The 14,538-nt window shown below is 36.9% G+C and overlaps 1 protein-coding gene across 3 annotated transcripts in view; it reads left to right on the top strand.

The window, feature by feature from the left end:
- DTNBP1 (dystrobrevin binding protein 1) overlaps positions 1 to 14,538 on the top strand; it is a 68,609-nt gene that overhangs the window by 21,444 nt on the left and 32,627 nt on the right. For all 3 annotated transcript variants that reach the window (XR_016464945.1, XM_031589398.2, XM_090136891.1), the window contains exon 7: positions 6,902 to 6,924. Coding sequence is in view for 2 of the 3 variants with exons in the window: in XM_031589398.2 (XP_031445258.1) it covers positions 6,902 to 6,924 (23 nt within the window). In the remaining variant the exon portion in view is untranslated. The remainder of the gene's footprint in view (positions 1 to 6,901; positions 6,925 to 14,538) is intronic.

Below are 14,538 nucleotides of genomic sequence, written 5' to 3'. Positions count from 1 at the left end.
ACATTCATTTATGATTTTGCTGCTTTCTTGTCTGCCTACTCTTTCCTTCGAAATTAAACATGCAAATGTCAAGTTTTCCTGCTGTCTTCATTGCAGAGAACTTGGTTTTTCTGTGCTCTCTGGTTATTTAATTCCTTACTGCTTTGTTACATTAAGAAAATCAATCTTCATGTTACAGCCCTTTGTGAGATACAGTAGAACCCGAGAACCTTGTCTTTTGTTGAGCTATCTGACCTCCCATTGATTTGAGTAACTTAAAGCAGCATGGTTTTGACTACTCTGGATTACTATTGTAATCTGCATTCTTATTTGGCTTGGTATGTATCAGTGATTCTGTGAGTTGCTATTGTATGGTCAGTATTTTGTGATTACAGGTGACATTACGTTGAAGTGATACAGAGAATAGTCTGAGTAATTTGGGAAGCCATTGTTTAAAGAAATATAAATAAAAATTTGTAATGGGCTAAATAGCCAGGGATTCACTTAAAATTCCTCATCCTTTACAGGGGACAGCTAGGTGGTGGACGATCCCTTTACAGAAGTGTTCGTAAAGCTTTGAGCTATCTGCTACAACTTAAATAATTTCCCTTATGGATATCAGCTTAAAACAGTGTGCAGTTGCTGTGCAAATGTGCAGCAGGATATGTAGTTTTGTGGTTATGTTCCATTCCTTAGGCAGTACAGACCTAGTGGTCAGTATTCCTTTTGTCACTGCAGTTCTAAGACTGTGAGGTGACCAATAAGCTCTTAAGCAGAAGTTATTATATTTGATACTTTCTTTCCATTTGAGTGAGATTTTACTTAAAAACAGACAACTTCCCCCCCCCCCTCATTTGAGAGAATCTGCCAGATTGAGTTCTCACTGAGTTGAATTGAGGCTTTGCTCCATGGTTGTGTTCTGACTTTGGAGTGTTTGGAAGGTTTCTGTAATAACAGAGCCCTAGTCGGTGTGTTTATAAAGCAAGAAGCAAATGAATTATGAAATAATAGAAACATCTTTAAGCTTGCAGGCAGCCCAAGTTTCCAATGCAATTTCAGATATATGAGTTGACCTGTTTTCATCAGCTACTTCAATTCCAGAAATCTAAAAGAGAAGACAGTTCTGTGGTTTCCATGCCAAATGCGTTAGCGGAAACATCAAGCTGAAATAATTATAAATCCAGTTGTCATCCACTGGCCGCTGCATTTTCTTGATTCGTAGTGCGTTTTTTAGGTAAGAAAAAATGTTGGCATATAGGAAAGCTGAAGTATATATTTAAGATTGAACTCTTGTTTCAAATATTGTTTGGATTTGGCTTCAGGAAGGATGTCATTTTGCAAAACATGATGGGATTTTCATGAAGTAAAAGTATTTTGCTTAGGCTTTGTCTGTGTTCTACTGTTTTCCTGAACAAACACACTGAGTGAGACTGCTTCTGTCCACTGCTTACATATCTCTGTTCAGGCCCATGTTGGTGCAGGATACTTTCAAAAATCACCTAACTTAGTCTTTTCTAACTTCCTCATTTGTAGCCAGTTTTACAAGGAGATGGTGACAAACTGATGAATTTGTTCAATACGTCCTAAGCTCTGCATTAGGTTCTCTGTGTCTCCACCCTACACTGGTTAAGGAACCTCTAAAGGTTTGAAGCCAACATATGCTATAACAGTGTTGTATCGATTTTAGTTGCCTTAATGTGCATTACAGAGAGCCAGGCTGTGGTACACTTTGCATCTTGTAAATCTGTCTGCATCACCTGGGAGATCAGAGCAGTTAGTTTTGGAGGAATTGTATGGTGTCTACATACCCTGAATTTTAAGATTTATAGACTTTATGTATTCTCTGTATCTTTCCGGTTTGTGAAGTTGAAAACTTTCAGCAAGCATTTGTTTATGAAGGCACTTATTTGCCTTCATCTTCTTCCTCCTCCTACCATGCTCCTCTTTCTGGATTTTTTTTTTTGGTTTATCAATGATATTCAGTAGAATAATATTCCTAGCATAAATCTCTGCTCAATGAGTAAAGCAGGATTAATCTGAGAGTGCAAGAAGGCATGTGCGAAGAATGGGAAGGTACTTGGGAATTTGTTTGCCTTCTAACTATTCATGTAAATTGTGCTCATATGAGTTACTAAGGAGGAGAAGTTACATACTGTAAAAAGTTTTTTTCACCTGTAGTCTCTGAAATATATATTTTCTCAAATTCTCACCACAAACCCCAAAGCTCAGCTTTTCTATAAATGAAGTTGAGAGCACTGACTACATGATCATTAGAACATTCCAGGTAAATTAAAAATAGTAAATGAAAGGACATTTCCTGCCTCAGCAGTGCTTCAATACAATACTACAATATGTTGTAGTTCTTGCAAATAAAGATTTGCATAAAAGTTATACTTAAGACAGACATGGAGTACTGTTTTTTATTAATGTCTGTGTGTATTCTTTTCCTCCATACTTATGGCTCTGGTCTTACTTTTTGGTAGGATGTTTCAGAGAAGTTTTCAACAGTCTCTTGGGTTAACAGTGCTTTGGTTTCATTGCTTTTGGTTATTTTAAACCATGAGGTGTAATCATCTGTGCCTCTTCAGGCATGGTGCATGGAAGGATTTTTCTTCAAATTTGTCTACGTCCATTATGCTCGGAAGAGGCCAAGAATCTGATTAACGTCCCTCTTATGCTGGCATTTAACTTCACCTGAATATGTAATCTCTGTACTCAACTAAGTATTATCTTGAAGTACGAAAACAATCTTATGCAGCTGAACTTTCTCTAACAACTGTTGGCCTTTTCTTGCTTCTGTCATTCTCTTGGTCATTTTCAAATCTGAGGAGTGTAGAATTTCATGGAATAATTAAACCTCCACCTATTTAGGAAAGCTAGCAAGTGGAAAAGGAGAAATGAAAATTCCTGCCCATATTCGTCCAGTTCTTAGTAACTCTAGTGTGCATATAGAGCCTAAATAGTTTCTGTCTTTCAGGAAAGAAACTGGACTTTATAAGTTGCTTGGAACAGAACATGACTTTTCTAGTGCCTCTGTATCTGTATACTCTTATTACTTCCTTTCATTATACTCTTCTTTTGTGTGTATGTGCTTCATTTTTCAGTAAAGGAGGAGGTATTTACATTATATTATAGTCTAACTATTACTTGCAGAAGTTACTTCTTAATGAAAGCTTACTGCTAACTATAAAAAAAGTAAAGAATGACAGAATTACAGAACTGGAGGGTCTTGAAAGGACCTATGGAGACCATCAAGATCAACTCCCTTGCTAAAAGAGGTTCCATACAGCAGGTCACACAAGAAAGTGTCCTGGTGGGTCTTGAATAACTCCAGAAAAGACTCGCCAACCTCTCTGAGCAGCCTGTTCCAATGCTCTGTCACTCACAGTAAAGAAGTTGTTCCTCATGTTTGAATAAAACTTTCTGTGTTCCAGTTTTTGCCTATTGCCCCTTGCTCAATCACTACACACCACTGAAAAGAGCCTGGCCCCATCCACTTGACTCCTACATTTCAGATACTTATAAACAGTTTTGAAATCCCCTCTCAACCTTTCTTCAACAGATTGAAGAGTCCCAGGTCTCCCAGCCTTTTCTTGGTGGGAAGTGCTTCAGGCCCCTGATTATCCTTGCCACCCTCTGCTGGACTCTTTCTAGGAGATCCCTGTCCTTTTTGAATGAGGGAGCCCAGAACTGGACAGAGTACTCCAAATGTGGCCTCCCAAGGCAGAGCAGAGGAGAAGGATTGCCTCCCTCAACCTGATGGCTACACTCTTTTTAATGCACCCAAGAATACCACTGGCCCTCTTGGCCACCAGGAAACATTACTGCTCATGGCCAACCTGTTATCCACTAGGATGCCTAGATCCTTTTCAGAGCTCTTTTCCAGCAGGTTACCCTTTAACCTCTACTGATGTACAAGGTTATTTCTTCCCAGGTGCAGGTGCCTTCACTTGGCTTTTGTTGAAACTCATCAGGTTTCTTTCTTGCCCAACTCTCTCCGGTCTGTCCACATCTCATTGAATGGCAGCACAGCCTTCCAGTGTTAGCTTCTCCTCCCAGCTTCATTTAGTTCTTTGGCAAACTTGCCACATTTTCATTTGTGTAGCTAGACAGAGTTGATGTCATTAACCCAACATTTGATAGCTGAAATAGAAGAAATGTATAATCAAAATCCAAATAGTAGGATTGATTGATTAGTGGTCGGATATAGCCTGGAAGGTTCTTTAATCCTGAATAGATGCTGAATTATCCACCCTGTTTGCCTCTTAAAACTGCACATGTAGGGAGGCTAGGGGTAAAATATGTTTTCTTCCTAATGATAGTGGAAAGAAGTAACTTAACCATCTCCTGTGTTTTGTTTTCATAGCCAAAAAGTATATGAAATCCAGCAGCATTTTTCTTTAGAAAGCTTTAAATTGACTAACCAGGCAAATATACTGCAGTTTAATCTCCTATTATGATGTTGTTAGTAAGCTGTCCATCAAAGACTGAGCTCTATCCTATAAACCTAATATAAGACATTATCTCAAAGAACAAATGATTTAAAGTAAAATAAAAACAAATATAAAAAAGTAATATATGGTATCATGACTATAGTTTAATATGGTAAGACCAAAAAAAAAAAAAAAAGAGGCAACAGTCCTACTTACTCATCTAGGCCTGAAATGGTTTTTGTTTTTTTTCTTTACAGATTAATCTTTTTAGTATTAGTTGACCAAGTTAGCTAATTTTTTTTAATGGAGTGTCTATGTACTCAAAATGTATAGTTTCCTTCTTAATGCAGCTTCAATGTATTTATTTCTCTGGATTATTTTTGTCTGCCTTCTTAGAGATGTATCTTTTACTTCTTTTTTTTTTTTTTTTAGTTTCTGACAATTTATGAATAAAAAATAAATTATTTACTTGTGAAGGAGAAAAGGAGATCTTTGTAATATATACTTTCTGTAATTATGTCTAGAACTCCATAAAAATCATCAGTTTGGGACTGAATTGCTACAGAGGTACTAGGAAATGCTGATCCTTAAATTCATAATCTTTACTCTTACTGCATGCTAACAGTAATTATTTTTAAGTTTTCAGAGGTACGTGATCAAAAACAATTGCTGAATATTCATTTCTAGCTTTCTTAATTAATGTAAATTATATAGATGGATGTAAGATTGCCATCTTAATGGATCAACCCTGAAATGTTTTGATGGATTTCTAGAGGGAAGATTCTGGGTTCTGAGATGAAAGCCCTGAATATCACTGTCAGTTGGTTGCACTTTTGCCATCCTGTTTGGTACTATATTTACACATAATGACAGTAGTTATGTTGTGTTCCCTTTTGGAGACAAGTGGTATGATATGTCTTGATTTTAGGACCAACTTATGTAGATCTTTTCCTCTTACATTCACAAGATGTTTCCTCAGTATGGTTTTGTTTCAGACTGTGGAAAATATGCATTTCCTGCAATTGATTTTTTTTTTTGTCAAACAGCATGCAATTATTTAAACATAAGGAGTGTAGCCTGAGAGAATGCTTAAGAGGTTTTTAATTATGCTTAGAGCACATATGATGGGAAAAAATAACTGGAATTTGAATCTAGAAATCATATGTGTTGTAAGCTAGTTTTTTTCTCTGTTAAAAAGGTGAATATCTGAACTGAGAAGGGGATGGAGGCAGGAAGGGAAATAAATATCACAGGAAGTCAGAATTAATAGGCTTCCCTACTGTAACTTATGCAGTAGCTTTTTTCCTGCCAAAGCACACGTCCTTACAGAAACTGATGTTTGATTCTTGGTGACAAAATTGGCACGTTCACTGGAAATGTGGAGGTAAATGCATTCTCTGGCTGCTTTGGGACTGCTTTGTGCTGCTTAGAAAATAGCTTTGATTTTAAAAGTTTTGTCTGTTCTCTCAGCAGGAATAAATACTGAAGAACTTGTTAGGGAGGAGAAGGAATTATTATAGTACAGCATATGTATTATGAAAGAGTCTGTATCGTATGTGAGTCAGTAATGACTGAAGCATATGTTTTCATCTATGAATAGTGAGAAGTGTTTATCTGGAGAACTGTTAGTTCAATCTTTTTTGAACTTTTACTTAAAATCACTTTTGCAGTCCAAATGTGGAATTTAGCTAGGCTTATTATGTGCATGAGACTTAAGACTTGAAGGCACAGGCTGAAAAGATGTTCATTATTAAGTGAACATTTCATAAGGAAAAGGCCAGCGTTCTGCCTTACTTAAGCTAAGCTATGACTTGGATTTTTCTTTAGTTTCTCAATTCTTAATAAATCACTACTTTGTAGCACTGGCAGATAGATCATTTAGCAATTTCCTGAAAACAGAAAATATTTCTCTTATCTATGTGCTTTGCATTCAGAATTGCCTCATTACTGAAAGTGGAATGTGGCCTGGTGTGAAGGAAAAAAGATGCATCTGCTTTTGACTTGATTTCTTAGTTGTCTGGTACTGGAGTATTGTCTGTTTTCTGTCACTGTGTACTTAAAATTCTGTCCTCTGAGAATGTTTCTGTTGCCTTCAGAGTGTGTTGCAGCTGAGTGAGCGAAATTGTAAATTTTTGTTCTTTGCTGTTGCCAAAAGGATTTTTTAATAGCATCGATGAAAATGGAGCACTTACTGTTATTCACTAGTCAGTAGATGCTTTAGTATCCAAAACCTTAAGAAGTCAAGTCTTGATTATTTTTGTAATAATGTATCTTGAAATTATGTGGGTAGATATAAATATGCAACATCTGTGTAATTGTGCTTATTAATGAACAGATAGTAACCTAATTTCAGAACAGTTTGATTTAGATAAGCACACTTAGTAGCATTTATTACCCTTATAGATGATTGCTTTTAGTCTTTTAATGAGTCTTAACATTTCTAATTTACTGATTTGCTTATTTATTTGTATTCTGGTTTTCTCTTACAGGAAGGAACTTGAGACCTTCAAAGGTAAATTCTGTTAGTTTTTTTTTTTTTCATGTTTTACCTGAGTATTTACAAGAGTTACTGTAATTTTTATATCAAATGAGACCACAGAACTGTTCCACTTCTGCATTTGATAATCTGAATTTTATGTCAGACTCTTTTTATTCAGTTTACCTGTTCTTGCTCCTGGTTTTGGTGGGGGAGCCATAATTATAGAAGAGCACAGAGGATATTGTTGTTTTAGGTATATTTCAGAGATTCTGTATCTGATTCAGGTCTCTCCCTTGGTGTTAAGTTGTAAATACTTAGTCTTCTGCTAGTTAATGTCTTTTCTAGAATGAATATATTTTTGATGTGTTGTTGGCTATTAATTGTTGTGCTTTTGTCTAGCTATTTCTAGGAAATTTTCACAGTATTATAACATTAGGTGAGCTACATTTCCTGTAGCTCAACTGTTTGGATATAAATTATTATACATACACGTATCCATCCCAAACAATATGGAGTGGCTAGGAACTCTGTGGTGTTTTATTGCTTTGTCACTGTGGTGTGTAGGTAGAACACTACCATTTTCAGTTAATCTTAAATTCAGGCTTACTCTACCTACTAATGTAGGTAGAGTTTGATCAGCTTGAGAATTGTTATGATCTTTTGTTTTGAATAAGGTACGACTGTGGCTTTGTGACTAGTCCTTATTTATGAATACCAAGTCAAGTACTTAGACTTACACCAATTAACTGTCTCTTCAGATTGAAAGTAGGGCTGGGAATTTCAATCAACTGCATTCTCCGTTGACTTTTCAGTTCATTACTATCTCATCCTTACATAATGCTGAAAAAGGAAAATAATAAAGCTAACGTTAGTGGACAAGCTACACAGATTATGTAAAATGTCACTTTATCTGTAGCTTACCATAACAACTCTTTTTTTCATTGATGTGACAGCTTTCAATGCAGACTAGCTCAATATAAAACCAAAGATAAAGCCAAGCTTATTCTATCCCATGGCAATGCAGCTACTTTGTATTACCTGATAGTCATGAGGGTGGTGAATCTAATTTTTGTTTGCTTTAATTAGGGGAGTTAAGTGAGTCAGGAGAATGGTTTCCAAAATTAGTTCTCTCTTGGATTCTCTTTTTTTTTTCCCCACAGAGGTGGTAACTTTTTGGAACAGTAGATGCTAATGTACTTCACAAGCACAAATATTTTCATGCAAGTGAAAGGTGCTGGCTATATGCTTACCCTTAAATTTATGTCAACCTGCATAACTGGCTTTGTAATGGACAGAGATGCATACAGTTTTCCAGTAGTAGTTATGAAGGCTTATAGTAAGCAAGAGAAGTTTTTTTTACTTTACAGCAATTGTAAACAGATGGCAGGAAAGAATCCAAAGTATTTTTTTGCTTTTTCACTGAAAAGTTCAACTGTAGTCAGTGGTTGTTACAATCCATATCAATGACTAAGGAGTAGGATCTCATACTGTACCAAGGAAAGACAAGTTAGAGGTTTCTCAATGCCTGTGGGGTGTTTCCAAACCAACTGATCAAATTTATTATCATCTGTCAGAAATTATGGAAGGCTGAAAGAGCACAAATTAGATCTTTAAAAATAGAATGCATCAGCCTAAATGTTATTATTATTTTTTTTTTTTTACAAATTGAACTAGTGGATAAGCTTGTAGTCAGTAGGAAAAGAGGGAAGTAGTAACTAATAAAATTTATTTGACATGACAAAATGGTCATGTCAAGCGTGTTTAAATTCTTTTTATAAGATGACAGCAGCATAGTTTAAAATGAACAATATGTACCTTATTTTAGCTCTGGGAACAGCTTGTACTGTCTTGCCTGATGTTATCCCAGGAAGTAGAGTTTAAACCTACTGGAGAATGTGTACGTGGCTGGTTGGAAATGCATACTTGGAGAGTAGATTTCTGTATTTTCTTAAATTGTCTTCATTCTCAGCTCTGATTGATGCTGCTTAGAATTCTTGCTGTTAACATGGATGATTAAACGTGGATGCTTACCAGACTGACTTTAGTCATTTTTTTTCTGGCCTTTTGGAACTTCAACCAATTTCTGAGTACCATAGTATGCATTTCATCACCTGGTAAGGAACAGAGTGAGTTTCCTCACTCCTCATAGAGTGACAAGTGTTTCAGTTCTACAGCAGCTTTGTACGGTCCTAACTGGTTGTTCCTTCATGCATATTTCTGTTTTAAGCTACTTCCAGAGCTTGTGCAGAACATGATCTGCTGTTTGGTTTAGCTTTGGTTGATGTAGTGTGCTGAAATATCTCAGTTGATGGCTGGAGGAAAAGAATGTTGGCACAGGATGAAGAAAGGCTGGGGAGCGTGTCAAAGTTACCAGTGCAATGCAGTCACCTGAAAAGCAAATACTTCTGCTGGTACAGTGCCTAACAGATTTTAAGGTTGAGATGAAAAAGGATTAGTGCTGTTGTGCAAAGCACTGATAAGACTTTATCTGAAATAGTGCATATAGCTTTTGTATGCTGTATACAAAATAGGTTAACTAGAAGTAGTTGGGTAGATTATTCTTTATATTTTATGTTCCAAGTATAGACTACAGCCTCAACTGATTTATCCTTGCGTAACTACCCAGACTGAAATGTGTTCATAAAAATGACCAGCACTGGGTATGCAGAAAAGAAGAACTGCCTAAAGTAAGAGCACTACTGTTTGGAGACAGAGGAGAAGGCAGTACTTTCTACAAACTGTGTACAAGGACATTTAAGCTGAGTATTAGAAGGCTTTCTAATTATCAGAACCCAGGGCTTCTAGAGTTGATACCCACTATGTGCCATGGTTTTGTCTTCTAACTGATTTTAACCTGGAGCTTAAGAGGTTTATGAGGAAGAAAATTTCAAGTGAAGTGCTTTCATTACGAAGGGAGTGGGCTCCGGATTTCTTCCAGGCCGGTGCTGAAAAGATGTCCAGTTGGAAGCTGATGTTGTTAAGTAGCACATAATAATACATTAAGAAATTAGAAATGATTTCACAGAATCATAGAATGGCCTGGGTTGAAAAGGACCACAACAATCATCTAGTTTCAACCCCCTGCTATGTGAAGGGTTGCCAACCAGCAGACCAGGCTGCCCAGAGCCACATCCAGCCTGGCCTTGAATGCCTCCAGGATGGGGCATCCACAGCCTCCTTGGGCAACCTGTTCCAGTGCCTCACCACCCTCTGTGTGAAAAACATCCTCCTAATATCCATCCTAAACCTCCCCTGTCTCAGTTTAAAACCATTCCCTCTTGTCCTATCACTATCACCCTCGTAAACAGCCATTCCCCCTCCTGTTTATACGCTCCCTTCAAGTATTGAAAGACCACAATGAGGTCTTTAGAATTTGTTTCTATATTTGTTTTTATTTGTGTAACAGACTGTATACTCTTAAACATCCTGAGAAGTGAATTTTATTATGCTTTTCTTCCTTTTGCTTTAAGACTATTTACAGGGCCAGACATTCTCCTTTGTTGTTGGCTGTACCTGTGGAGTAGAGTATCAGGGCAAACCCTCCAGTCTCTTTTATTTCGGCCTCAGGGGTTTCTATTAAAATGTAAGCATAATACATTATTTATTATCTATGACAGTGAGAAAGTGAAGGTTAGAGGCTTTCCTGCTTCTTATATGAAGCATCTTTGAAAAAGGCAGGGAGTGGCTGGTGTCTCCATTGTTACTGCTGCAGCACTGGCACTGGTGTATCCAAAGCATGGATATGCACTGTAACAAAATATCTCAAAGCCTATCCTGTTTCTTTTTGCAATAAGTTATCTTACATAAGAGCTTTCCTGTCAGAGATGATGGATTTGTGGGTATGACATTTGAAGTAGCCTGCAAGTTTCTTCCTAGTTCTCATCCATTTCAGTGTGTGCAGAACCACTTTCAGGAGCTGGATTATGCCCTGTGCTGCCCTGTTCTGGGTGCTTAAAAAAGTGCTCTGCTGTGGATCTTGGCAATTTCCTACAAGATTAGACTTTATTGTAGGCAATATTTGTGTATGTAATTGTTTTTAATATTTGATGCCTTTTACTTTTTGATTTCAGAAAGGAGTATATAATTTTCAATTTTACAGTTGAGAAATTAGAAGTTAAATAGCAAATGCATTGTTATTTTTCTTTATTCTTAGAATTGACTGCAGTCATATAACTGTGCTGAGATTTGAAATCTTTGCGCTGTCTTTTCAGAGACATGATACTATTTATTTATTTGTTTTGGTGTTGTTTTTTCTTTTTTAAAGTGAACACTGTTTCTGTCCCAGTGCATCCAGGACTGTGCAGTAGATGTTCAGAGAATACTGTAAATCTCTTTTAGTGAAGCAGAGCAATGAGGTAGATAATGGAGGGGGGTGGGGGGGGAGTAGAGAAGATTAAAGCAGTAAAAGCAGTACATTGCACAATGGTAATAATTTACATTGCTGAGTTTAATTCAGGCTTCCTCCAAGTGGGAACTCTACATGTGACAGGTTTTAAAATAACTTGCAGAAGTCCCATTTATTAAATAAAAATAAGCAAGGGGTTTAGGGTGAAATGTTTTCAGTTATGTTTCTGGAAAGAAAAGTAAGCAATTTAGGCTATTTAAAATCAGCAACTCATCACTTTTTGACAATGAAAGGTGTCAGAAACTTTGTAAGGGCAGATATGCATGTGGCTTTAGCTACTGAGTCATGTGTATTTATAAGCTTTAACAGGATTAGTTTCATTCAAGCTCATGGAAGCTGGTCATACAATCGTTTCCAGCACTTCTGTTTACAGTACAACAGAATATATTTCCAGCTCTTTGCATCAGAGATCCCTCTCAAACAAGTCCTGATAATTTTTAAAAGCTTTGTCAAAATACTTTTTCTGAAAAAGAGAATGATAAAGAGACAAGGTGTGTTTTTCTTGTTTGTTTTCCTTTTCTATTAGGTTAAAGAATTGGGTCACAATGGAGATGTAGATCTTATGTCATTGCTCTTTATAGTCTAAGATGCTTCTGTTGAACTTGCAGTTTCCTCCACCCTCTTTATTTAATGGATTCCCCTCTACAGTATTTCAAATAGATTATTTTTTTATTATTATTATTTTTCTTCTAGCCTAAGGATCATCTTTTTCACACTGTATTCTGATGGCTGTAAAAAACCAACTTCTTCCTAGTCCTCATATAGTCTTGCAGATGCATGAGTAATATGCAGTGGAGATCTTTACAGCCTGTGGTTGACAAGTTCATTCTTTCAGTGAGAAAATAATAATCTTGCCGTAATCTTGAGTACACCATCCCCCATGCTTCTGAGCAAGAGTAGGTAACACTATGGTAGAAAATTATACCAACTGCATATTGTCCATTTCCTTCAATGTTTCTGATTATATTACCCCCAAACCTTTCACACTCTGAACATTCATCGTATTTTTTACTATGAAGAACTTTTTATTGACAAATTATTCCCATAACCAAGTTGGGTAATAATGATGTACTGTTGTACTGTGGGATTTTATATTTCAATCACCCTCCCTCCCCTATTCAAATAAGTGTCTTATATGTTTGGGTCCAGCTTCCAGAGTGTGCTATGAGAGATGGGCAGTGCTTTTGCTATTGGTGCTTCTTGAGTGTTTCTTGATTATTTTAAAATTTATTTAACTGATTATGATTTAAAAAAAAAATAAATGTAGCACAGATGTAAAAGAGGACAAATCTTATTCTGTCATACCATAAAACGCAGAATCACAAAATGGTTTGGGATAGAATGGACCTCAAAGATCATTTAGTTCCAACCCCTCTGCTGTGGGCATGATTGCCACCTATTAGATGAGACTGCTCAGGGCCCCATCCAACCCAGCCTTGGATACCTCCAGGGATGGGGCATCCACAACATCTCTGGGCAGCCTGTTCCAGCACCTCATTACTGTTTGAGTGAAGAATTTCCTCCTGATACCTCATCTAAATCTCTCCTCTTTTAGTTTAAAACTGTTCCCCCTTGTCCTGTCACTGTCTACTCTTGTAAAAAGTTGATTTCCCTCCTATTTATGAGCTTCCATCAAGTACTGGAAGACCACAGTGAGGTCTCCTTGGGCACTTCCCTTCTCCATGCTGAACAAGACCTGCTCCTTCATCCTGTCTTCATAGAAGAGATGCCCCAGCCCTCTGATCATCTTTGTGACTCTTCTCTGGACCTGCTCCAAAAACTCCACATCTTGGCATTGCCAGCAAACTTGCTAAGGGTGCACAGACAGTGGGATCCAAGATGGATGCCTGGGGGACACCACTTGTTATTGACCTCCACCAGGACATGGAGCCATTTACCACAACCCCGTGGCTGCAACTTTCCAAGCAATTTCTTCTCCACCAAATATTCCATTCTTTGAAACCATGTCCGTCCACCTAAGAAATAACAATATGGTGTGGGATCATGACAAAGGCCTTGCACAAGTCCAAGTAGATGACATCAGTTGCCCTCCCTTTGTCCAATGATGCTGTCACTTCATCATGTAAGGCCACCAGATTGATCAGGCACAGTCTGCTGTTGGTGAAGCCATGCTGACTGTCTCAGATCTTTAGAACAATTGCTTCATTCTATTATTATAAAGCTAAGATGGAGTTAAATTTTTTTGCAAAATATTTAGGCTTTGGATTTTTTTTTTCCATTATTTTGTGTTATTTTGCTGAAAATATTTTTGGAATTTAATGTATGTTACCAACTTCTTTCCTATTCTACCAAACCTTGTAACTTTAGATATTTTGTATTGTTTATTACAAGAATTGACCAAGACTCCCACATACAATAAATATTCTCTTGAGAATTGTTCAACTTGAGACTTGGTCTCCTCTAGACAATTCTTGAATGAAAGGCAAAGGAGTTTAACTACTTAAGTCTTCCATCATGCTGTAATAGGATAAGACAGATGGAAAAGAAAAATGGTCAAGCATCCTTATAGGTACATTGCACTTGATTTGCCCTTTGTGTTTTCTTGTCTGCAAACTCTCATATCTGTTTAATTCTCAGGACGCTTTTTAAAACTGTCTAGATCAGAGATCTATCTACTTGTAAGCTCTGTGCACTGTAGGAAAAATATTCTCTACGTGTTTAGCTTGAATCACTATAAAAACAGTATTTCCCTTTATGCCTTAGTGAGAAAGGGGCTACACAGTCAACTGGATGTCAGACTGAAAATGATTTCCCCCTCTCGCATTTTAACATTTTCAGTTAATGAGGGAAAAACAGGGCTTCCTTTATCGTGGCAGTACAAGCTTTGGTGGGCTTTAGTTGATCATGAAACGGCACCCAATTTTAAGCTTGTTATATATGACATTGGAAATGGATATGGAAGTTTAAAGCTGTAAATAGAGAGAAGATTTCTGAAGGAAATCTAATACTTAGAAAAGGACACCAGACAGATATCAGATTATTTATGGACAAACCAGTTCATCATCCATCCTTGAAGCAAATATTGTGTGTTCTTGCTACTCAGCTTATTAAAGATTGCTTTTGTTCTGGTCACTTATTCCACCTCAAGCTACTTCTATTTTACTGCTTTAAATGCTTTTTTTCTGTTTGCTTACTGTGAATTTTGCCCATAATGCAATTTTGTGTGCTGCAAATTTGATAGTGCTGTTTGTTTGTTTGTGATCTATTTACTTGACTAGATT

This window comes from Phasianus colchicus, chromosome 3 (genome assembly GCF_987193195.1).
Source record: "Phasianus colchicus chromosome 3, bPhaCol1.hap1.1, whole genome shotgun sequence".
NCBI lineage: Eukaryota > Metazoa > Chordata > Aves > Galliformes > Phasianidae > Phasianus > Phasianus colchicus.
Note: the sequence above shows the minus strand (reverse complement) of the source record. Positions and strands in the feature narration are given on the sequence as shown.